General features: G+C 41.3%; 1 protein-coding gene across 4 annotated transcripts in view; it reads right to left on the bottom strand.

Annotated features, from left to right (window-relative positions):
- Window positions 1-12,543, bottom strand: part of LOC129177519 (melanopsin-A-like) — a 39,914-nt gene extending 27,371 nt beyond the window's left edge. For all 4 annotated transcript variants that reach the window (XR_008569632.1, XM_054768743.1, XM_054768744.1 and 1 more), the window contains exon 1: window positions 12,234-12,543. Coding sequence is in view for 3 of the 4 variants with exons in the window: in XM_054768743.1 (XP_054624718.1) it covers window positions 12,234-12,524 (291 nt within the window). In the remaining variant the exon portion in view is untranslated. The remainder of the gene's footprint in view (window positions 1-12,233) is intronic.
- Between the last annotated feature and the right edge of the window lie 13,796 nt (window positions 12,544-26,339).

Genomic DNA, 26,339 nt, shown 5'->3' with positions numbered 1-26,339 from the left:
CTTCAGAAGTAGAAGAGCTAGCTTTTACACAAACAAACAAAAAAGTAATTGCTTATTCACACACTGGAGAGCTTCTACTTTTGAGCAATATAACAAATCCTCCCCAAATGACTGAATTTTTTGTGCAGCAGAAGAAATTGTAATGTGCACGTCCCAACTCCAAAAACATCTGCCTATGAATGCTTTACGAGTAGAAGGGCACTCAAATGTGTTTTGTCTGCTGTTCACTTTTCCTTTGCAAATATCCAACACCTCCCTCATTTACACGTGCATACATATCCAGTAAGCCCTCGTTTATCGCTTGTTAATTGGTTCCAGACCAAAATGAATTTCCGCAAAGTAGGATTCCTTATTTATAAATTGAATATTTTCATAGTTAGACGATAGAAAACAGCCGCATGGTGGTCTAGTGGTTAGCATGTTGGCCACACAGTCACAGTCTGAAGATCGGGAAGACCTGGGTTTGATTCTCCCTTGGGCATTTCTGTGTGGAGTTTGCATGTTCTCCCCGTGTGCGCGTGGGTTTTCTCTGGGCACGGCGGCTTATATATACACAACTATTTAAAAGTAAAAAACAAAAATAATTATTAATAAAAATCTAATAATGAAAAATAAAATGTAAGTGTCTTTTTGATTACTTCAAGGCTTTCGCAGGCCACATAAAATGTTTGGACTAGCCGAATCTGGGCCTTGAGTTTGGGCCTTGTCTTTGAATGCGTCTTCTGAATGCCTTATAATTGTATTTTAGTTCATTTAGCCATTTTTATGCTTGAACATATGGAAGCCTGTTTCCGCAACTGAAAGAAAGAAAATATCCCAATGGTAAGTCATAACTATGAGATAAAAAGCCGACATTATGAGATACAAACTGCACAAAATAGGAAGCGCAGGTGGCGAGGGATTACGGTACTTGTACACACTAGAGTGTCCATTTTTCTAGTGTGTTGCACCCTCACTGACCCAATGTGCAATATTGGACGTAAGATTTAAACTGAATCGCAATTCTATCCATTACCCCCCTTTGCACGTTTATCAGAGTCGAGGAGCGAGGCAAAGGAGGTGGGACCCCTCCGGCGGTCGGCTAGAATGGCAGATCCGGTGGAGCGAGTGGCGGGACCCCTCCGGAGGACGGCCAGGAGGGTGAGCCTGACAAAGGAGGTGGGACCCCTCTGGTGGTTGGCTAGAACGGCAGGTCCGGCGGAGTAAGAGGTGGGACACCTCCGGCGGACGGCCAGGATAGTGAGCCTGTTGGAGGAGGCGGGACTCCTCCAGGGGTCGGGCAGAATGGCAGGTCCGGCGGAGCCCGTAGCGGGACCCCTCCGGAGGACGGCCAGCATGGTGGGCCTGGTGGAGGAGGCAGGAGAGCTGAGCTGTGGCAGGAACTTCAGAGGACGACTGGCGTATGGGAGATGCCAGAACAGGAACGAGAGTTGGAGCACAGTGGCGTGCTGGAGACACCAGGACGGGAACTCCAGGCAAAGCCGGCTGACGTGTGGGAAACGCCAGGACAGGAACTGAAGGGGGAACATAAGTAGGAGGAGTCTTGTCCTCTTGACTTGAAGAAGGGGGAGCAGGCGAAGCGGGCTACTGTTCTTGGCTTGCTGCAACGAGCCCTGCAGCTTGACTTGCAGCTACAAGACTGAGCTGTGCTTCTCGGCTAGCAGAAGGAGCAAGCTGTGAGTCTTCTTATGATGCAGTGAGCCCTGCATCTTGACTAACAGGTGGAGGACTGAGCTTTGCGTTCAAACTTGCGTGCGGAGAAGTGGGCCCTGCGCCCAGTCTTGCAGGAACAGGAGCAAGCAGTTTGTCTTGGGTAGCAGCAGCAGGAGCGAGCTGTGCGTCTTGGCTAGCAGACGAAGGAGAGGGCTGTGAGTCCTTTCTCACTGCAGTGAGCCCTGCATCTTAACTTACAGGTGGAGGACTGAGATTTGCATTCAAGCTTGAATGTTGAGAAGTCAGCACTGCGTCCAGTCTTGCAGGAACAGGAGCGAGCAGTGCGTCTTGGCTAGCAGACGAAGGAGCGGGCTTTGTGTCCTTTCTCAATCCAGTGAGCCCTGCATCTTGACTTGTAAGAGCAAGTGTGGGGTGTGCTTCCTGACCAGCTACAGCGAGCTCTGCGTCTCGACTAGCAGTTGCAGGAGCGTACTGTAGTTCCTCAGACGCACAACAGATGGCACCATCCCCCTCTTCCACAAGTGGGATGGAATGTGCGTCCAGTGCACAGCTGAAATTATTAGCCCCCACCCCTTCCGAAGGCGGATCCCAGACGCCGTTCACCGGCATCGGGGGCTTGGAGGCAGGCCAGGAGTTCCACACGCTCTGCCCTCCCGAATGGAACTGCACGGGGCCTCAGGCGTGGTCTTGGAATGGGCGTGAAATGCCGTGGGGCGGGCACCGGTGGGTTATGACGCTCAAGGCAGCTAGGTGTGGCCTCCGGGGGAGTCTGTGACTTCAAGCAACACGGCACAGGCACTGGGAGGGACTGAAGCTTGAAGCTGTGTGGTGTAGGCTCCAGGGGCGTCTGAGACTTCAAACCACGTGCAGTGGGCACGGGGCAAGTCTGACACTTTTTGAGCCGAGGTGCAGGAATGGGAGGAGAACTGACCTCTTGACGTTTCCTGGGAAGCAATGTTTCTTAGAGGCCCGTTGGCCCAAAGGTGTAGGGAAAGGGGTAAGACAAGGGGGAAAGGGAAGAGTAAGGGGTAGAATTGGGATTCAGCCTTAGAAAAAAGAAAACTATACCAGCAGCAATTGCTTCTTCTTGCTGGGCTGTTTTGTTGCCATGGTGAAGACTTGAACTGAGTCACCCAATCGTGACACCACATGCCCCCCCCCCCCCCCCCCCCCCCCCCCCCCCATCCCCTCAATGTCAATGATCAATATGTAAAGCGACGCTAAATCTATGGGAGCTATTCTGCGTGTGTGTATGCATGCATGGGGAAATGTAGAAAGGCTTAACAACAATGAAGGCGACTATTGAATAGAAACAGCGCTCATCTATGCACAATGTGCGATGACGTGCGCTTTAATTGGAAATGTGTGCAAAGGAGTTCTGACATAAAATGAGGAGATCTTCTTATAAACAAAGCGGAGTTTTAAGTGAGCCTCTCAGAGAGGTAAACATTCAGAAATACGTTCATAAATGTGCTTTTCGTGTTCCGTATGCATGACGACACTGCATTGGTGTCAGTGAAATGTTGGCATTGTTATTTCCACCTATCATTTTTCTTTCTCAGCTTCAGCTTCTGTATTGACACCCTTTCCATGTTTGTCCTTTAATTGATCCCTCGGCATATTCCAAATATTACAACTGGACTCCGTGGAGATGTTGTTAGTAGTGTCACGATCTGGCTGTGGAGCTGTCGAGTGCTTGACCCCCAGTATGCAGAGACAGGCAGCGGTGGGAAAATAAAAGTCTTTTAATTAAGCAAACAGAAAGCGACAGCGGTGAAAAAGGCTCTGTGACAAAAAATACACTTGTAGTCAAAGGCGGTATCGACAGGTCGGAGGAACCTTATGTGACAGCACGGGCGAAGAGGCAAAGTACAATGAACCAGCACCGCACTTGAGACGACACTGGGCTTTTAAACACCACTAATCTTTCATTTCAGCCTCTTCTCTTTACATTGTTCCTTTTTGCTCTATTTTCCCGTTTTTTATGTTTTTTTAGTGTTTTAATTTTTATTTAACATTCTGCGCACCAATAATAAATGACTTGTGGGCTCTTTGGATACCCCTGTTCTGAAGAGCCTGTTTATAAGCCCCAAACGACCCACCTCTAGATGTCGCCCTGTGGAGGAAAAAAGGCTTTTCTACACATCTTAAAAGACAGCTGTATCGTTTCATTGTTTTGTTTTTCTTCAGCGAATATGACTGGGGTGTCCAAAGTGCGGCCCAGCGACCACAGTTTAGAAATAAAATTAGACCCCCCAAAAAATAATTAATTGATGATTGCTGTTTTGTGGTTGACTAAGGCTTGTTTATTACTCAAAAAATATGTATATTTAAGCAAATTGGACATATTTTTTCCCCAAATTAAGCATTAAGCATTCCAAGCATAAAAATGTGTGAATCAAGTAAAATACAAATACAGCTAAAGCCATTAAGACCATTCAACTTGTGGATGTAGTATTCGACATTGGTCACTAGGTGTCAGCAATTGTCCGCACGGTGGTCTAGTGGTTAGCATGTTGGCCAACACAGTAACAGCCTGGAGATCGGGAAGACCTGGGTTCGATTCTCCCTTGGGCATTTCTGTGTGGAGTTTGCATGTTCTCCCCGTGTGTGTGTGGGTTTTCTCCCACATTCCAAAAACATGCAGGTGAGGTTAATTGGTGACTCTAAATGAATGTGAGTGTGAATGGTTGTTTGTCTATATGTGCCCTGCCATTGGCTGGCCACCAGTCCAGGGTGTACCCCGCCTGTTGCCCGAAGTCAGCTGGGATAGGCTCCAGCATGCCCCCGCAACCCTAGTGAGGATAAGCGGTATAGAAAATGGATGGATGGATGGAGAAGCACCAGACTTGATTGCCAGAACAACATGCTTTTATTGCATGTTTAAATAATCTCACAGCAGGCACAATAATAATAACATAATAATAATAAAAATCATAATAATAACATGTGTTACTGTTGCGACCATAGCCCACAACATGCTAAAACACAACTCTAACTCCCAATTCTGCTCCCCTATAAGGTAAACTGTATTACATGGCTTATTTTCTCTGATTATGTCTACTATATTGGGTAATAGGAGTGTAATAGTAGCTATAGGGGTGTTATTTCATGTCTAGAGGGCTCTAATAATGTTAAAAAGTGTATTTAGATGGTTTAAATTAAAAATTAAATTTAAACTGGTTTTCTATGCCAAATATTCCACTGTATTACTTACTGTATTACTGTAATAAGGAAAACCGAGGTACCACTGTACTCGTACATACTACCGTAAATACAAGTCAGCCAAAGGCTTAATTGCAATGGAGTTTTTCCCTGCTTTAATGACTGTACCTATTCTGTTTCTTAAAACAATTTCTTTTTTAGATAATGACATATTGATTATAGCAATGCTCAGATACGGATAATGGAATGTGGTCAACGGTAACAAAATGCTTGGTTGGCTTGTGTCTAGCAAGAGAATCAATAGTGAGGTAACAACAACAACTTTAACTTTGTTTCATAAGTGAATTTCTTTAATAGCCCTGAATGTTTTACTCAAGGGTGCCGTGAAAGGGGGAAAAGTTTGGTAAATTCCCCAGTAAATAGCTAAACAAGTTTGCTGTTTGATTGAGATTTTTAAAAAATAAAACAAATAAAACAATCTCTTGCATCAAATCAGTTGACCCCAGGTTGCCTGATTGTGGCACTGACACACTAACCACTTGGCCACCACGTAGCTAATGCCTTTACCTGTCGGCATGTTAGTTAGGTTGGTTACTTCTTCTCAACAAGCAGGAAGCAAATTATATGGATGGAACTTTTTTATTTAAAAAGAGTGTGATTGTATCTAAGATTCACTTAATTTAGGAAAACCTATTGTCATAAACACTATCAGAATTCTTTTTTGGCATGATTTGCATGTAATTTCACTAGTTTTTACATTTATAAACTAGATTAAAAGAGAGTCTTGGATCAGGTTTAATCATTTTACACATTTACACAGATTTTATGACTACATTTAATTGAATAAATCTTGGTACGGTGTATGAAATTTGCTGTGCAGCCTTCACATTGGTCCCAAATCAGCAAATCATTTATTTTCCGTGTGTGAGTCTATTCTTAAATTTAGGAAGTTTAGAAACCAGTTTTATTCTTAATATAAGACAAATATTCTTAATCTGTTGTTGAAGAATAATCCAAATAAGGTTTTTTGCTTGTTATTACAAAAAATAACTAATTACAAATAGATCATTACTGGCAACAAATATTTTCATAAGAACTGGCTATACTTTCTTAACATACGATTATTTTTCTTGAATAAAAATTGCATTGCTCCGAAATCAGCAAATCTTTAGATATATTTTCTGTGTGTGAATCTGTTCTTAAATTTAGAACGTTTAGTAAGCAGTTTTTGCTCTTAATTTAATTTAATTTAATTTTAGTATAATTTATTATATTATTTGTAGAATAGTCAAAATTATGTTTTTAACTTGTTATTAGAAAAAAAACTAATTTCTGGCAAAAATATCTTCATAAGAAATGGCGAGCTATACTTTCTCAATATAAAATTATTTTTCTCAAGTGAAAATTGCTAGACCAGATATTTTTTCTTTTTAGGAAAAAATAAGATGTGGTTGCTTAAAATGGGACTTTTTTACTTTCTTGAAATGAAGTTTTTGCAGTGTGGTAGTATAGTAGATATAACAATAAGAAGCAAACCTTCAGAGTGGCAGTTATGTAAAGCTCGTGGCGCTCGTGTGTCTACGGGTCACACGAGAAAGGGTGAAGGCTGCACTCAAGGATGAGCTGATTGTGTGCCACGTGTCTCCCTCCCACAGGCCGTTAATCAGCGCACCAGTCAGCTGCCAGATTGATGCTTTCCAGCAACTTCTGAGCTCATTTGTTTGCTGGCTAACACGCAACGCTAATAATAATCAACAACTATCTCTACGGGAACACCTGCTTGTGGACACGCAATCAATCACTGTCTCTTTGTCACCACAACACACGTGTTTCTAATCCTACAGGGGCAGCTCAGAGGTGACCAGGAAACATGCTTGAGCATTATGAGATAGCAAAGTCACAATTATGAGATAAAAACTCGAAATTATGAGACAAAAACTCATAATTATGAGATAGGAAAGTCATAATTATGAAATAAAAAGTTGATATTATGAGATAAAAAGTCACAATTATGAGATAAAAAGTCGAAAATATAGGATAGGAGATAGGAACATAATAATTATGAGATATGCCAAAAAATAATTCTGATCTTGTTTATGAAAATTGGTTTTCATAAATGAAGTGAATTTCAGATACAATCACAATTTCTTTTTTAAATAAAAAAGATCCATTCATATAATTTGCTTCATGCTTGTTGAAAAGCTCAGACCGGTGAAGAAGTAACTAACATAACTAACATGCCGACAACAAGCGATATTAGCTGCACGGTGGCCGAGAGGTTAGTATGATTTCAACTTTATATCTCATATTATGACTTTTTATCTCATAATTATGACTTACCACTGGGATTTTTTTTCTCTTTAAGTGGCGGAAACGGGCTTCCATGATAAGGCAACCAAATTGTTAGAAATTCTGGATTTTCTCAGACAGAATAACAAGAGTGCAGGCTGCTCTACCTAGTGGTGAATACGGCAAACTACATCCTAATCACCAGACAATCCCTTTTTGACACTCAAGTACTTGCAAATCCAGTTCAAGTTCCATTAGTTATGTTCATATTTCTGTAATAAACCAGTGTTTTGTAGTATGTGCAGCATCATAAGAGGTACGAAGGCCGAATCCCAAGTCTACCCCTTAGCCCTTCACCTTATCTCTTCCCCTACCCCTTAAAAGCTCGGGCCAAGGGGAAGAAGCCACTAAGAAGTGGGCCACCACTTGATCGTCATTACATCATCACCCTTCACCCCTTGCTGGCTTTGACATAGGCTGATGCGCTAATTAAATTGTTCATAATAAATGTTTCCAACCATAAACCTCACAACAATAAATACAGAACAATTCATAAAAATGAAACATATTTTTACAAACTGTGACATTTATTGCAAAACAACCAACAACTGTAATAAATAACAGCTTACAAGCAGCGCTGTAAACACATTTCTGAAAATAGAAAATGTATCAAAAATACATATGAAATAGAAATGACAATATGACGAACTTCATCAACAAATGTATAAACCTTATCAAGCATAATTTGAAGGATTAAAAACCTCCCTGTTTTGGCCTTGCTCTCCTACTGTCATTGATGTTCTCTCTCTGATACTTTTGTAAGAAAGTCCAGAAAGGAATTTTGTTGCATTTGACTTTTCTTGAGAATGTAGCGCTTGAATAGTCCTGGACTACTCTATGGTGTGGCGGAGGCCCGACTTCAGCTGGCTCAGCATCTCCTGCAGGAATGACACATATGCACGATTGGTGGGCTACAACTATTAACTCATTGTAAGTACAATAATAATAGTATTAGTAGTGCAGTAATAGTGTGCTCAAAACAAATATCAAGTAATGGTTAAAAAAATAGATGGGACAACGTTAGATTCCAAAAGTTGACTAAAGTTTGATAATGTGGTGTTCTGTCCACATATGGCCATGTTGTTTACGTCTTTTATTTAGCTCACTTCCTGACCATCCATACTGTATGCTGAACACAATAAACACATCTCACCATGACAATTGTTGGTGCACTAGTGTGGCTAGAATTCACAGCAAACAGACTTCACTACGATGTGCTGTGTTACATGAATGATTTGATAGCTAATATAAAACGGCACTGTACACTTATTAGCGGGGATAGCCACCTGCCGTGGCCGGGCGAGGTGCATCCGAGCAGCCTCAGCGCTTCCACGGAGCTCGGGAGTATAGAGCGGGGGATGTCCAATCATTGTCTAATCATTATGAAATGCAGTAGATAGCAGTGAAGTTAGATATTGGTGTTAGCCAGCTAGTTATACCGAGTGAAAACCAACAATTCAAAACATGGTGAATATTTACATGGAGTAGCAAATGATTGAATATCTAATAAAACGTGAATGATGTTACTGTGAAAATCAGTAATCATGCGTACTGTAATTACTTACATTTATATGCTTCTTTCGGTCTCCGCGCTTTTGTCTTCACAGCGGGTGTTGTCGCTTCGCCTACCCCTTCATTTCAAGTCTGCTCCCCGACCACACTTGTTTTCAAGGGGTGTGTACCCCTTACCCCTCGGTTTAAGGAGAATTGGAACACCACTTGATTCTCGTGAATGCACAAAACCTAAGGGTAAGGGGTAATTTGAGGGGTAAGCGGTAGTATTGGGATTCAGCCTAAATCAAGAATATTGAAGTTTTGCAATAAATACACATGCCATCCAAGCCTTTGAGTCCTTGAACCCCTCAATCGTGGCAAAACAAATGTCAGAAAACGTCAACATCAGATACACTCCCATTACAGTTTCCATTTGTTGTCTTCATACTTTAGTAATAATGTCGTGTTTTGTGGTATTTGAAAGCATCATGAGAGCCATTAAACCAAGAATGTTTTGCAATACGCCATTAAAACCTTTGGATCCTTGAACCATTGTAAATTAATGTCACAAAATCATGAAAAAGAACCCCAGTACACATAAATCAAGTTGGATACAGTGGCAGTTTCATTAGTTGTTTTTACATTTCAGTAATAAATCGCTGTTTTGTGTTACCTGCAGCATTATAAGAGGCATTAAAACATGATGCAATGAGTCCATTGCATTGGCTGCTTTTTGCTATAAATGCTTCAGAAAATAACGCATTTGGATCATTTAAGTATTCAAAATAGGTCATAAATGCATCAAAATCATCAAAAACCCTCCAAACAAATTCGCACACTAATATAGTTTTAGTTATCTTATCTTAACTCTAGTGAACAAGATGTGTACTGCAGTTATAGCTTGCTGTTCTTAATAAAGCCTTGGGATAGTCAAATTATTCAATCCAAAATGCCAAAATGTCAGAAATTCACCTGTACTCACTCATGATCCAGCTATGTTACTGTCACCTATTAACTTCTTCATCAGTCATTATATAATAATTGTGGGCCTGCAAGCAAAGGCCCATACTACTATTCCTAATTCCTAATTTGATTTTATTCTGATACTGTTAATGCTGGATTAGATTAGATACTTCATTGATCTCCAAGAGAAATAAACAATATACTGTAAATATCAGGTGCTGTCGACAAAAATTTCTGTTTTAAAAAATACATTTACAGTTTACCGTAATCCATTCAATTTTCTGAAGGACTTCTCCTTGGAAGTGCACACATCTCATGACGGCCTCTTGATTCTACTTACAGTGCAAGTGTGTCTCATTCGTTTTTTCCCCACTTGACGCTGTGTGGTCTCATGGAATATTGGGATTTATTATTGCCAGAATGCGTGTAAAGCAGCACAATACATGCAAGACGTGCCTCAACAATGTAGCTGCAGTTGTATTAAGAATGAAGCCATGAAGAAAAAAAAAATACAAGAGTTAAATTAAAATTACTATAAGTAAAATTATGTTTTTTATTTCACCAAAATAATCACAAAATGCTGTTGTAAACCAACAAAACCATACACTACATTCCAGTGTATCTCACAGGGATACAAACATATACATATACAGTACATCCATATCAGGTGCTTCAATTTCTATCATAAATACACTTTTTATTAGTGCAGACAAATGATTACAATTTTTAATCAGATTAATCATGGGTTTCAAATGAATTAATCATGATTAATCAACATTGTCTGTTGAAATGTGCAATTTTTTTACTGTATTTTATTGAAAGAAAGATAAATGGATTATATATATTTACATGTATGAACAGCTCCAAATGGATTAAAAATTTCAATCAAGCTAAAAGATCCCACACGTCTTACCACACGTCTTAAATCTATTTACTACTCCACTACTACTTTCTTTAACGGTAGCAGAACATTAGAATCACACTTTAAATGTGTTTTATTATGAGCAATGAGGGGTTGCGTTCCAATACACCACGTCATTTAAGATGATTTCACATTTTGAGTGTATTTTATGGGATTTCTGAGTATACTTAAATGCAGCAAATTGTACGTCCGCATTTAGAGTTACAAAGTGAGTGATAAGAATATCCACTTGTTGTTTTTCTTTGTCTTTCTGTTTATTTAGATGCATAATGAAGACATTCTTGTGATGTTCGCAGTGTCCCTGAATGCATCTCACAGTCATGTAGTGACAATGAGGAAGATTTGTTCCGTCATTACTGCCACCTCGTGACCAGAATGCTACGTATCACTTGTATTTCTACCACCTAACAGCCATCATTAATTAATTAACTAATTTCTGAAAAACTGCGATATAGCGAGGGAGCGATAATCGAACCACAATATTGCAAAGGACACCTGTACACATAAATGAAGGATGAAAGTCATAACTGAACATTTAAGTTACTCTTACGTTCATGAAGACGTGATTCTTGATGTGAGTGTTCCCAAAGACATGATGTGGCAGCGAGACAAAACATGGAAATTGCATTCCTGTTTTGTCATGAGTTATTTCTTCAATTCAGTTCAGTAGTGTTTTTCACCTTCTTTATCAAAATGTTAGCAATTTGAACTTTCTTTGGCTCCATTTTGGGTTATCGAGGTGAGAAACACTATTGAATTCAAGAATTAAGTCCTGACAAAACAGGAAGGTAGTGTCCGTGTGGTGTCTTGCTGCCACATCATGTCTTTGGGAACACTCATATCAAGAATCTTAACCTTAACTATTCATTTAACTCTTTCATTCATCATTTATATGCGTTTGTAATATTTTACTGCATGTAAAGCTACAATTGTATCGCTATAAAGTTAACATTTTTGGCTTTCTCAAACGGATTCATTGGATTTACATTATATTTCTTATAAGGAAAAATGGATACAGTTACCATCCATTTCGGTTACACTTGGACCTTCTGCAACAATTTAATGACGTTAACCAAGGTTCCAGCGTACAAACAGTGTGCTTCCTTGTTTTGTTGATGCCATTGCCGCATGGTTACACTGCTGCCTGCATGCCTTAAAAAAAAAAAAGACTTTCCTCCAGGGTGTGCACTCTCAGCCAGCTTGATTCTTTTGGGAGTCAGAAAGCAAAACACCCGCCCTGCTGTTAAACTTCATTGCATTCTTTCTGTAACAAGCCAATGCATGTACAATGCTGTTTTTGTTTCAATAAACAGCTGTTTATATGTCAAGATGATCATTAAACACACTGTGAGGTAAGGTGATGATCTTCACAGATTTAAATAATTAGGCTCTTTTTTTTTCTTTCTGTGGCACACAGACATGCAAACACCCACAGCTGCTTTGCCTTAAGACCACTACGGGAGAAAGAGAGAGAAAGGAGGGAAATACGCCAGCTGGAACAAACCCAGTGCGTTCATTCAGGTCTGCTTGTGAATGAATGGAAAGGGGAGAATGGAGTGATTCACTCCATCCTCATCCACTCATTCTTTCGTTCAAATTCAAGAGTGGCTCATTTGGATGAATCATTGCGCACGGAGCACTCAGGGCGTAAAAGAGGTATACTCACCGCTGTGGCGATCGGGACCAGGTCCATGAGCCGGTGTGGACTGATGGAGCTCATGTTCCACGGTGCTCCAGCTACCGGGTCCGGCGTGTGCATCTCCGGTCCAATCAGCAGCCTGGAATCCATCTCCCAGTGCATAAAAGTGAGAGGGGGACAATGGAGCGGAGGAGGCACCGAGTGGTTTAGCTCTACGAGTCGCTCTCCAGGAGCTCCTTCATAATGGGCGCGCAGTTCTGGAGTCCAAATGTGACTGGGCTGATGTTGGTGCGCAGCTGCAGGTGGGGAGGGTGCCATTCCTCTCTCCCTCCTCCATCTTCCCTCTCTCTCCTCCGTGTAGATGTTCTGTTCCATCCTACATCCACACACTACTGGGCAGTGTGTCAGGAGGTCTGAGCTGCTTTCGTCTTCAGCCGATGAATGAATGAATGGGACTTTTTCTCTCCTATCTTCATCGTACATTTTGTGCATTAAAGATGCTAAAACTACACTAATCCATTCCTAAGCTATCTGAACAAAACGTCAAAATCTTATCTTTGTGTTATATACATACAATAATAATATACACTAGCTCAATAATAATGAATTAATTGTATTTTTACAATATACCGAGGGCAAATAAAAACAAGCTGCTGGCTGGAAATGGCCCATGGGCCGCACTTTAGACTTCCCTGCAGTCAAGAAAAGTGCTCAATTAAATTCAATCAGCAATTCAACTGTTTGCAAAAGTAGGCCAACCTTGTCAAAATTCAATAAGGTGACAGGATGTTGGGCTATATAAAGCTTATCTGTCTTCTGCACCTTTTAAAATCTCAGTGTTTGACATTACCCTATACAATTCAAATTATTTGATAACATTCAATACAATGGTTGCCTTTATAGAGTGTTGTTTGATAATGCTAGAAGTAACACTACTAATAATAAATTAGTGTGGCTCTCAGTGTCCAGCACAGAAACATCTATGTAATCTGAAGGTGGTGATTCACGAAGGAGCCACAATCATCCCACCCATTCTAATGCATTCCACTGTATGCAATTAATAAAAACACAATGATACAACCCGGGAAAATCGGTCAATTAAACTCCATCAGCACTTTCATTGTTTCCAAAAAACATGCAAATTCATTAAGGGGACAGTATTTTTGGTCAAATAAAATGATCTAAGTTCGGCACATGTTAAATCTTATTGTGTTCTCTGTGTAAATGCTGCTATACCCGACTGTTGATCTTATTAGTATCCAATGAATGTATTCCCTCCCATTGTGCAGGGGTATCCAAACTTTTCCAGCAAGGGCCACATAGTGAAAAGTGAAAAGATGCAAGGGCCAATTTGATATTTTGTGTTATATACTGTATATTTCAAGAAATTGTGTTATAGGTGAAAAAGCATATTATTAGTATCAACTTTGGTCTTCCATTTTTGCTGTTCTTTTTGTTTTTTTTTTTTAATTTCCATACATTTCAACTTTCTTCATAAATAATCTTCATAAATTATTTTGACTTTATTTCTATAATATTAGAACTTTTTCCCCAACCAAATTTTTCAAAAATTCCGCCTTTATTTTGTTTTGTTTGTTTCTCATAATTTCCTCCCACATTCCAAAAACATGCATGTTAGGTTAATTGGAGACTCTAAATTGTCCATAGGTATGAATGTGAGTGTGAATGCTTGTTTGTCTATATGTGCCCTGCCATTGGCTGGCCACCAGTCTAAGGTGTACCCGACCTCCCGCCCAAAGTCAGCTGTGATAGGCTCCAGCATACCCCCCGACCTTAATGAGGATAAGCGGCATAGAAGATGGATGGATGTTTCTCATAATATTTTGACTTTAAAAAATAACTACTATTTTAGCTCCTAAAATGACATGATTTTTCTTCATAATATTACGAGTTTACTTTCGTAATCTTTTGGCTCTTCTTCAGGTTTGAATAAGTATTTTTTTCCCTCAATATTTTAACTTTATTCTCTTAAAATTACAGGGTTTTTTTCATTTCTGCTGTTGTTTTTTTTACGTTTTCCAACTATTTCAGCTTTCTTCTCATAATTATGACTTATTCCCATAATATTTTGACTTTATTCTTGTAACTATAAATCGTAACTATAAATCTTTCTGCAACTTCATTTTTGAAAAAATTACAACTTTATTTGTTGTTTTGCTGTTTCTCATAACATTAATATATACATATATTACATGTTTTAAAAATAATGTTTTTTTTTCTTTAATAACTTCAATTTTATGCTGCTAAAATGGCATTGACATAACAATGACATTATTTTTCCTCATAATATTACGATGTTATTCTCATAAAATTAAAACTTTTTCTCATCACATTTCTACTTTCTTCTTGTTATATTTTGACTTTATTCTCATAAAATTACTGCTTACATTTTCTCTTTTTAGTTTTCTTGTTAACAAATGTTTTTAAAATGTGCCGCGGGCCTCACTTTGGACACCACTGGACAACCCTGCCATACAGCACACAAGACCATGTTGCGGTTCAAGTGTGCGTTCTGTGGCAGGAACATGTTTACTCTCCACATATCCAAGATTATGTTAAGCCGCAAGTGGTCCGGAGGATGGAGAAAGGGGCTCGGGAGATAAATTGGGAATATTGGCCGACTGTCAAGAGCCAAAGAAGGATGTTGAGGAATTTGAGCCGGGACCATCTTCCAGCTTTTTCTTCATTCTTTCCCCTTTCATTGCATTCCAACCATCAATCTATGGAACTTTGCCTTTCGCATCCATAGAGTCAAACTAACCTCTCGATCCCAAAACCCACTTTACTGTGTATTTAACACCCTCTTCCTTCGGTTTTCAACAATAATGTCGCTAATGCTGCCCAGTGCTGACTAATTCGTCCGACAGCGGGATAACTCTTAGACCCCGGCCTCTGGGATGCTGGTGTTGATGCGAGAGAGGTTTGAGGAGACACTGGATCCAATTAGTGGCCCCCTGTGGGAAAATACTTCCTAAGCAAGGGGTGATTGCTCACAGGATTGGGTGAATTGCAGGATCTTGTGTGCAAGGCTTGCCCCAAGGAGGTCAGGAAGCCCCACATCTGTCTTCCCCCTTCTTCTAAGCCGCACACAAAACCACTCATTGACATCATAACATGTTTGGCACGTACCTACTTGTGTTGTGTGCACTTACGGAGACCTTTGGACGCAATATCTGCCCTGTCATGCCGGCATGCGTTAAGAGGCTCAAATTGTTGATATGTAAGAAACAATAATGCATTGTTGTGGCATCAGCGCGTCCCGCCTCCACTTGGCTTTCCCCTGTTCAGGTTTAAATAGGTCGCCTTTAATTCCGAGATTTGCAATCATGAGGTGGAGCAAATACAAAGCGACCCACTTTCAGGTTTAGGATGTGTCCAGGAGGCGTGTGGCATGTCAATAAAGCAATTCATATGAACGGAACAGTGCGGTGGCAGTGGCCGCAGCCTGGAGCTCAGCTCAGCCTCAGCTGAGTGCTGAGTCAGCTCTTTTCACAGAATTTTCTAGAAATGTCTAAAGGGAAATTTAAATGTTCAACAAATCATCTGCCTTGCAGTCAGGTGGTTCTTTCAATACTTTACTTTCTTTACTAACAAATCACAAGGTCTGCGTTTGAATTTAAGGCAGGGGTGTCTAAACTTCTTCCATCATCCAGCTTTTTCCACATAGTGAAACATGACAGAATGCAACTTTGCCACTTAGATATACTGTAAAGTAGATATGCTAAGAAGTAATATACAGCATATTGCATGAAAAAACTGCATCTCAGCTTTGTGATACAGGCGAAAAAGCCTATTATTCGTATCAACTTTTCTCTTTTCTCCCATTTTTTAATTATAACTTTGTTTTGTTCTGTTTTTTTCTCATAATATTGTGACTTTAAAAAATTGTGTTTTTTCACTTGAACACTACACTAATAAAATGACATTATTTTTCCTCATTATTATATATTACAATTATTCTTGTAATATTGCTACTTTTGTTCTTGTTAGAATAAAACTTTTTTCTCTTAATATTTTTACTTTATTCTTTTTAAAATTACAGCTGTTTTTTCCATTTCTGCTGTTTTAAAACAAAAATTTCCAACTATTTCAACCATCTTGTTGTAAATGTTTTTCTCGTAGTATTACGACTTTATTCTCATAATATTATAACTTTTTCCACAATCTAATTCTCCAAAACTTTATTTTGTGTTTGATTAGTTTTGTTGTTTTTGTTTGTTTCTCACAATATTACAACTTTTTTTTCAAAACTTCATCTCTGTGCTACTAAAATTACATTATTTTTCCTCATAATATTACAAGCTTATCATTGTGAAATTGCGACTTCTTTCCCGTTAAAGTACCACTGTTTTCTTTTAAAATCCTCACGTAGCAAGGTAACACTCAAAAGCTAAGAAATATACAAGGCAAGTACCAATACGAGTTTAAAATAAAAAAACAACAACAGCTATTTTAACTTCATCCCATAATGCATTTCATCCCAGCAAAGCATTTCATTGGTTATTGCTGCCGGAGCGCTGCAAGGGTGCTTTGCTGGGACGAAATGCATTATGGGATGAAGTTAAATAGCTGTTGTTTTTTACTTTAAACACCTATTGGTACTTGCCTTCACAATTACCCATGTTTATTCACTATAATAGCTATAATAGCAGGGCTCCACTGTACTTCCTGTTGTGTTATTGTGTTAGTTTGAGAGAGAGAACTACACATGCCACAGGAAACAATGGCTCCCGATCTTTGGGATACAAGTCGCACATGAATGACGTCAGAGAGACGACAGGGGGACATTAGAACTTCCGGGTAGAGTTCAGATCGAGGAAAATGTGATTTGTGAACAGTGGATGTGTTTGTCACTTCATTATATGCTGAGCACTGCAACCATGGGGTGCTACACAACGCGTTAATCAGAGACAGACTTGTCGTCAGTCGGCTGGACAAAGGGCATGCAGTTGGATGAACAAGTGACTTTGGATAAAGCTATCACAATGGCACCGCAGAGCAAGGAGGTGATAAAGCAGCAAACTTCTCTGCGAGGAGACACCAAAGCTCAGGCAAGAGATGCAAAGTTTGTATAAGTTTGTTTGTACTTATAGTGTTCAAGACATGCTAAAATGAAACTTCGCCATGACATCAAGCCACACAGTTGTCAAAGCAGCAGAGAAAAGAACGCACAATCACAGTGTGCGAAATGTGGCAGCTCTCCATCACATCCAAAACATGACTGCCCTACAAGCAATGTGACATGTCGTGCATGCGGTAAAAAAGGACATTACAGACGTGTGTGCAAGTCGCTAAAATCTGTGCATACAATCCATGAGACTGATAATGAGGATGCTGTCTTCCTCGGAAGTGTCACAACGGATGGCACTCCCTGGATGGTAAATGTTGATATCCACAACAAGACTGTGTCTTTCACAATTGACACAGGTGCTGATGTCACAGTTTTGCCACATGCTATATTCCGCAACATCCATCCATCCATTTTCGATACCGCTTCTCCTTATAGGGTCGCGGGGGTATGCTGGAGCCTATCTCAGCTGACTTTGGGCGAGAGGCGGGGTACACCCTGGACTGGTGGCCAGCCAATGGCAGGGCACATACAGACAAACAACCATTCACACTCACATTCATACCTATGGACAATTTAGAGTCTCCAATTAACCTAACATGCATGTTTTTGGAATGTGGGAGGAAACTGGAGTACCCGGAGAAAACCCACGCACACACAGGTAGAACATGTAAACTCCACACAGAAATGCCCAACGGAGATTCCAGATCTTCCCGATCTCCAGACTGTGACTCCGTGGCCAACATGCTAACCACTAGACCACCGTTCGGTGTTCCGCAACATATATAGGGAAAAGCCACTTACACTTCGCACAGAGATGAAGCCATTCCCGGGACCAGGGAGGAGTCCACTGGACATTGTGGGCATCGCAAGACTGGAAGGGCAAGGTGATCTCCGACAAAGGTATCAGCCCTGATCCAAGCAAGACTGAGGTGGTGAAGAGGATGCATGAGCCTACGACAGTGAGTGAACTGAAGTGAGTGAACTGAAGTCGGTCCTGGGAATGGTGAACAAGCTGGGAAAATTTATCCCACAGCTTGCAGAAAGAGACAAACAGAGACCTCTTGTCGAAAAAGAACTGGTGGATGTGGGGCCCTATGCAAAATTAGGCCTTACAGGACCTGACAGATGCGCTTAAGTCACCACGTGCGCTAGCCATGTACGACCCTGACAAAGAATGTAAGGTCTCAGCAGACGCATTGTCATATGGGTGAGGTCCTACTCCAAGAATGGGGCGGGCAGTGTAGACCAGTAGCCTACATGTCACGATCTCTCACACTTCCTAATTGGGAACACTACCAACTGAAGACGGACCACAAGCCCCTCCTTCGTCTCTTGGGATCTCAAGCACTGGAAGCTCTTCCTCCTCGCATTCAACGTTTCCGGATGTGAATTATGCGCTATCCCTATTCCATATCTCATGTACCAGGAAAGTCTTTGTGGACGGCTAATACACTGTCACGAGTGCCATTCAAGAGAGCGGAACAGCCAGCGGACAAAGAACTGTTCGAAGATAGAAATATTTATGTTGACATGATAATGGAGAACTTACCTGCAAGCACTGCATACTTAGATGGCTTGAGAAAGCAGCTTCAGAAGGATAGTGTGTGTATGCGCAGGTGATGCAGCTGTGCGCTGAAGGATGGCCGACACATGGCGAACCTGCACTAGCATTCCTCACCGTCCAGAATGGTGTCTTTCTGATGGAACACAGATTTTTCATTCCCTCAACAATGAGAAACGATGTTCTTGCCAAGCTGCACGAAGGACATCAAGGCCAAGTCAAGTGTAGAGAGCGGGCGAAGCAGTCAGTTTGGTGGCCGAGACTGAGTCAGCAGTTGAACGAGTTGGTTCTCAACTGCCGAGCATGCTGCCAAGAGAGGCAGAACCACTCCTGCCGACATCGTATCCAGTCCGACCATGGCAGAAGCTGGGGGCAGATCTGTTCATGCTGGGAAACACAACCTATCCGCTAGTGGTGGACTACATGTCAAGGTACATGGAAATCGTACTGTTCACTCCCCCATGATCTAATGGTGTGATTCACCATCCATCCCAGCTGACTTCGGGCGACAGGCAGGGTACGCCCTGGACTGGTCATATAGACAAACAATAAATTCACACTCAAATGGACAATTTAGAGTCGCCAATTAACCTAACCTGCATGTTTTTTTCGAATGTGGGAGGAAACCGGAGTACCCGGAGAAAACCCACGCACGGGGAGAACATGCAAACTCCATACAGTAATGCCCAATGGAGAATCAAACCCAGGTCTTCCCGATCTCCAGACTGTTACTGTGTTGGCCAACATGCTAACCACTAGACCACCGTGCGGCCCGTGACCACCGTGATTCACCACCTCAAGTTAATATTTGCACGTCACAGGATTTGTGAGACTCTGGTTACAGACAATGGTCCACAGTTTTCCGGAACTGCCTTCTGAGCATTTGCTGAGTCGAATGGGTTCCGTCATGACCAGCTGTCTGAAATATCCCCAAGGAAATGCTGAGGTTGAACAGACTGTAAAGAGACTTTTGAAGATGTCAGATGATCCATATCTGGCATTGCTATCGTACCGTGCTACCCTTTTGCAAAATGGGTGCAGTCCAACTCAACTACTCATGGGCCGGAGACCACTGTGCCAATCTATCGTGCCTTACTGGATCATGCTCTTCCGGACGGAGAAACAGTCAAAGTGAAAGAAGGGGAAAGGAGGATGAAAGATGCACGTTACAACCTGCAACGGCAAGTACAGAACCTTAAACCACTCATTCCTGGATAGGATGTGTGGATCACTGATACATTTAAATAAAAAACAAGACATTGACAACAAATATGCCTGAAAGAACATAATAATAAATAATCGCTGTCACTGCCGACCAAGGACTGGAGATAACGTTGACATTTCCAGAGCATGACTGCATGTGAGAGGCTTTGTGCAGAACACGGCCGCAATCACAAATGCCACTGAGCACCTCTGGCCACCTCTGCACACTCAGATAAAGCCAGTGGCTCGTCGGAATCAACCATTCAAGAGACTTTGATGATAACATTATTGACCAAATATGTAAATGAATATTGTGACATTTGACTTTATTTGTGCCAGTTAGGCTGACAAGTCATGGGATTAATCATGAATAATTAACTGTTGACCGGCACAAACATGAAATTACACAGCCATCAATTGGACACTTGTTGAGGTACTTAGTGGTAATTTGCAGTAAAAAAAGCTGCTGGCTGCATTTTCAATGCTAAGAATAACCTTTGCACTTTGCCGCTGTGTGTGTTCTTACATAAATATTAAAGGATGGAAATGTCTTTAAGTTCATAGAAGACATTTTTCCGGAGGCTGTTATTCTTTGTGCCGCATGAAAAGGTATTACAATGCGAGTGCCACATCAATGTTGGGAAAGACGCAAGGCAGCATGTCAAAGCTTGTGTTTGGAGTCCACCAGCGAGGTGTCAAATCCAATACAGTTGCATGTATAGCGCCCGCATTTTGTAAGCTCCAATGTGAAATAGGGTCAATGTAATCCAAGCAAGATTCAATATGGAAATCAAAGAACAACATATTCTTTCTTGCTACGTTGCTACGGAGTGGATATTGAAAAAGTGGAAGAATATAAATTCCTTGGGGTTGTAATAGATGAAAAAATGAGTTGGAAATCTCATATTAAATATATACAACAAAAGGTGGCGAGAAATATCTCTATATTGAATAAAGCAAAATATGTTCTTAACCAAAAATCACTCCACACTCTGTACTGTTCCTTAGTATTAGCATATTTAATGTATTGTGTGGAGATATGGGGAAATAATTACAAAAGCAATCTTCACTCACTCACTGTACTGCAAAAAAGATCTGTGAGGATAATTCACAATGCCAAGTATAGAGAACATGCAAACCCTCTATTTTTAATATCACATATTAGTGAGGATCATTCACAATGCCAAGTATAGAGAACATACAAACCCTCTATTTTTAAAATCGCAGATATTAAAATTTGCAGATTTAGTACACTTTCAAACCGCTAGAATAATGTATAAAGTTAATAACAACTCGTTACCCAAAAACCTAATAAAGTATTTCTCTATCAGAGAGGAGAAATATGATCTTAGAGGAAAATTAAACCTAAAACATTTATATGCGAGAACAACGCTGAAAACCCACAGCATTTCCGTGTGTGGAATTAAATTATGGAACGGATTGAGTAAGGAACTCAAACAATGTACAGAGATGAGCAAATTCAAAAAACAATACAAGCAGTTGATGTTTGCTAAATACAAGGCAGAAGAGTCTTGACCATCACAATGATTGTTCTGTCGGGTTTGTTATTTTTTTTTGGTTTTTTTTGTTTATAAAAAAAAAAAATGTTTATAAAAAAGTTTTGTTCTTTATTCATATTTATTTTAAGCATTTATTTATTTATCTATTATTATTATTATTATTATTATTATTATTATTATTATTATTATTATTATTATTATTATTAATGTATATGTATATATATATATATAATTTTTTTTTTTCTTTGGGAGGGGTGTCTTACCATTATCTATTATGTATTATCCTGACTATCACAGAAAACATGACATGGAATGCAGGAAGTGAACAACATGTACTGTACTAGATGTAGAATGGATGGGGGGTAGGATTAAATAAGCTTTGCTTCTTCCTACTCCTTTTGGACATGTGGAACTGTGAAAAAATGATTCATGAGATGTATTCCATTGTAACCTGCATGTTCAAATAAACTAAACCAAACCAAAACCAAACCAAACGTTCACATATGTTAATTAATACATACTAAAATTAGACATATACAGGGTCAGGCAAAATGATCTGACACATTTGTAGGTTAAATGAAAGGCAAATAAAGTAAAGAAACAAAAAGTGTTTTTATTTTGGAAAAGTACATACTGTATAATGCCATTTTTTTCATATAATGGCATTTAGCTTTGTTTCTTTATGATGCCATTGTTTTTTGTTTCTTTTTCAGTTGCTGCCATGAATTGGACTGGTGAGCATCGCGCTTTCATTGTGGAAACGTTTATCAAAACAAACGAATCTGTAACTGCAACACAACAAGCGTTCCGTTTGCACTTCAATCTTGGTAGACATGATCCCGTACCAGCTCCAAACACCATCTTGTTATGGGTTACCAACTTCACAGCTACTGGATCTGCATTGAGTGTGTGGACAATAATGGATCCCATTTGACTGATTTAATTTTTAAAACATAATGAAACAGAATGGCATTATATGTACTTTTCGAAAATAAAAACACTTTCTTGTTTCTTTACTTTATTTGCCTTTTATCTAACCTACAAATGTGTCAGATCATTTTGCCTGACCCTGTATAATAATTTAAATAAGCAAAGTATTCTCTGAAAGTGAAAAAAGTCAGATAACCTAGAGGTGTAGCAACGAATTATTTATCAACGGGAAAAGCACTCTGAGAGCACAGACCTCCGCCAAGGGCTATAGTTTCCCCCATATTGTCACGCTCTGCGTTGACACTGGTTGGTATTTTGGGTAATTTTACAGTTTGGTTACTTGTATTGCTTTTCCCTTGTTTTAATTACTGCTTTGTGTTTACTGTTCAGATCCCGGGGTTCCCGAGTTTGGTGGAGCTACAGGACGTGCGCAGCTGTCCCTCATTGACATCACCCTGGCAACTGGATGCCACTCAGTGATTCTTCCTGGCTGTCCTCTTGCTATCTCCACTGCTGTTAGTCATCCCCTGTGCCATCCAGTCCAGCCTGGTTCCTCTGCAGTACCTGTGTAGCTCCACCTGACTGTTTTGTGTTTGTTTCGATTCTTTTTGCTCCCGTTTTTCCGCAATGTCCTTTTGGTTTTCCAGTTTTAATGAAGTGCTTTGAAAGGATAGTCATGACCCACATCAAAAAGAGCATCCCGGCCACTGTGGACCCTCTACAGTTTGCATACCGCCAGAACCGGTCCACTGATGATGCAGTCAACACTGCCATCCACACAGCCCTTTCTCACCTACAGGGCCAGGACACATATGTCAGAATGCTATTTATAGACTATAGCTCTGCTTTTAATACAGTCAGCCCCCACAAACTCACAGATAAGCTCCTCGCACTTGGCCTGTCACCCTCCCTCAGTAACTGGTTGTTTAACTTTCTAACAGGCAGGCCCCAGTCAGTCAGAGACCACATCCAGCTCAAGAATTGTGAGCACTGGGACCCCACAGGGGTGTGTGCTGAGTCCGCTCCTCTACACACTCTTCACCTATGATTGCGTGGCCTCACAGAACAACACCAGCATCATTAAATTTGCGGATGACACTACAGTCATCGGACTGATCACTGGTGGTGTTGAAACATCATACAGAAGAGAGGTGGCGGACCTCATAGCTTGGTGTCATGACATAACAACCTCCATCTCAATACAGATAAGACCAGAGAGATGATCATTGACGCAAGAACAAGGGAAAAGGAGCCGCATAAACCCCTGTTTATTGATGAGACTGAGGTGGAGAGGGTGAAAGTTCCTTGGCACACACATCAGCGAGGACCTCACCTGGTCTCACAACACCCAACAAGTTATCAAGAAGTCTCAAAAGAGACTATACTTCCTAAGAAGACTGAGGAAATTTGGCATGTCCACCAAAATCCTCAGTTGCTTCTACAGATGCACTATGGAAAGTGTCCTTACCGCCTCCATCACTGTTTGGTACGGTGACTGTACAACATGAGATAGGAAGGCACTCCAGCAGGTGATCAAGACCTCACAGAACATTGTTGAGGCAGCCCTCCTCTCACTGCAAGACATTTATAAATCTCGAGTCCTGCGAAGAACAAACAACCTCATCAAGGACAGCACACATCCACAACACTCATTATTCACACTCCTACCTTCAGGCAGACGCTACAGGAGTTTGAAGACCATAAGGCTGGCAAACAGCTTTTACCCACAGGCCATCAGACTTCTCAACGAAGCACTCACACACGCCGCACGCAACACACGCACACACTCATCGCACTTTATTTATTTATTTATTCATTCATTGGTAGTTATGTCTCTTCTGTTGTTGTTGCTTAATGTATTGGTATTTATGTTTCTTATGTTCTTATTCATTTTCTTGTGTTTTCTTTCTTTTTTGGGGAGAATGAACAGAACAAGAATTTCATTGCATAGCAGAACTACCTGTTTTACTGTGCATATGACAATAAAACCACTGAATCCTGAATCTTGAATCTTGGTTTCCTTGGCATCGTCTTCTTATGTTCCTGAGATGCAATAGAATCAATTAAGGACTGTTCTGCTCACACTTGTTTCACCTCAGCACACTGGGATCCAGACATGTGCACCACAAGTCCTCACAGAATCACGGAGTCCGTTTTTATGGATCCCATAGAGGAGAAGAATGTCGAGTTAGCCCTCAGACCCATGGCCAGCGCATTAGTTACCACAAGCAGACTTTAAACAACTTGACCACGCTTGTGAGGGAGCTGCAGGCGCGCATAACCAGACAGTGGCTGCTGACCCCACAAAGCTTGCGGCAGGGAGCGATGCAGTTGCCTTACCCTCCAATTACCCCCTCCAGCATTCCACATCCATCAAGATACAGCGGTGACTTTGGGCAGTGTCAGCTCTTCATCCATCAATGCTCCTTGATCTTTGCTCAGCGGCCCAATACATACGCGAAGGATTCCGCTAAAGTAACATATATGCTCTGCCTGCTCTCCGGTTGTCCTGCCAGTTGAGCAATGGCGATATGCGAGAGTAGACCAGAACTGTGCTCCAGTTTGCCTCTCTTCACAGCGGAGTTCCAGAGCGTGTTTGATCATCCAGTGAGGGAGCGGGAGGCTGGCGGCTGCCTCCTCACTGTGCGTCAGGGCGCTTCTTCTGTGACAGACCACTCCATCTATTTCCGGATCTTGGCGGCGCAGTGTGGATAGAATGAGAAAGCCCTGCGATGTGGCAAGCCTCAACTCTCTCCAGCAGGATGAATTAGCCGCCCGGGATGAGACCTTGGAGGAGCTCATGTCTCTCTCCATTCGCCCCAAAAACCGCCTGGGGGAGCGCAGCGCACAGCGGAGGGCGGAGCCTCTTTCACCACCACGGCTAACTTTGAGTCCACCTCTCAAGGCACTTCCGGATCCACTCCTTACATCTTCCAACGTCGGAACAACAAGGGAGTGGTGCCCATGCAACTCGGAGGCAGCCGTTTGTTGGCTACAGAGGGAACCGTCGTCAGCATTTCCACCTGTGCCTGTACTGTTGGGATGCGGGTCTCAACATCTCGACCTGTCGGGTAGAACTTGTTCTGTCCATGCACTCATTGACACCGGGGGACTGATCAGAACTTTGGAGAACTATTGTCTCTGGGTTCATTAAATCTATGAATATTCCTACAGTGGAGATGGATGAGCTTAAAAATGTCCGCTCTCTTGATGGGCGCCACCTCTCGTGCATTTCTCACCAAACACGCGCGGTCTCCTTGCCTCTTGAGGGGAACCATCACAAGGTTATTAAGTTTTTCATTATACCATCTCGTTCGGCACCCTTGGTGCTTGGGCTTCCCTGGCTGCAGTGGCATGGTCCTACTATAGATTGGACTGTTCTCAAAAGTTTTAACTGGTCCACCTTTTGCCATAGCCATTGTCTCTGTGCCACCTCTACTCCTGTCTGTTCTGCCAGCCCCTCCACCTGCACTCCTCCTGATCTGTCCTCTGTGCCAGAGGAATATCATTCTATGAGCAAAGTTTTTCGTAAAGTCAGAGCTTTGCCCCTTCCCCCCTTCATCGTCCTTATGGCTGCTCCATTGATTTGTTGTCGGGATCTCCGCTCCCTTCCTCACGGCTTTATAATATTTCTCAACCCAAACAACACGCGCTGGAGGAATATATCTCATCCTCCTTTGCCACTGGTCACATCCGCCCTTCTTCCTCTCCTCTTACTGCTGGATTTTTTTTTTGCCAAGAAGAAAGATGGTACGCTCCCTCCATGCATTGATTTCCACGCCCTTAATAAGATTACTGTCCGTAATAAATATCCCCTACCCCTCATT

Source organism: Dunckerocampus dactyliophorus, chromosome 2 (assembly GCF_027744805.1).
Source record: "Dunckerocampus dactyliophorus isolate RoL2022-P2 chromosome 2, RoL_Ddac_1.1, whole genome shotgun sequence".
Classification (NCBI taxonomy): domain Eukaryota; kingdom Metazoa; phylum Chordata; class Actinopteri; order Syngnathiformes; family Syngnathidae; genus Dunckerocampus; species Dunckerocampus dactyliophorus.
The sequence above is the reverse complement of the archived record's forward strand: the minus strand, read 5'-3'. Positions and strand labels throughout refer to the sequence as shown.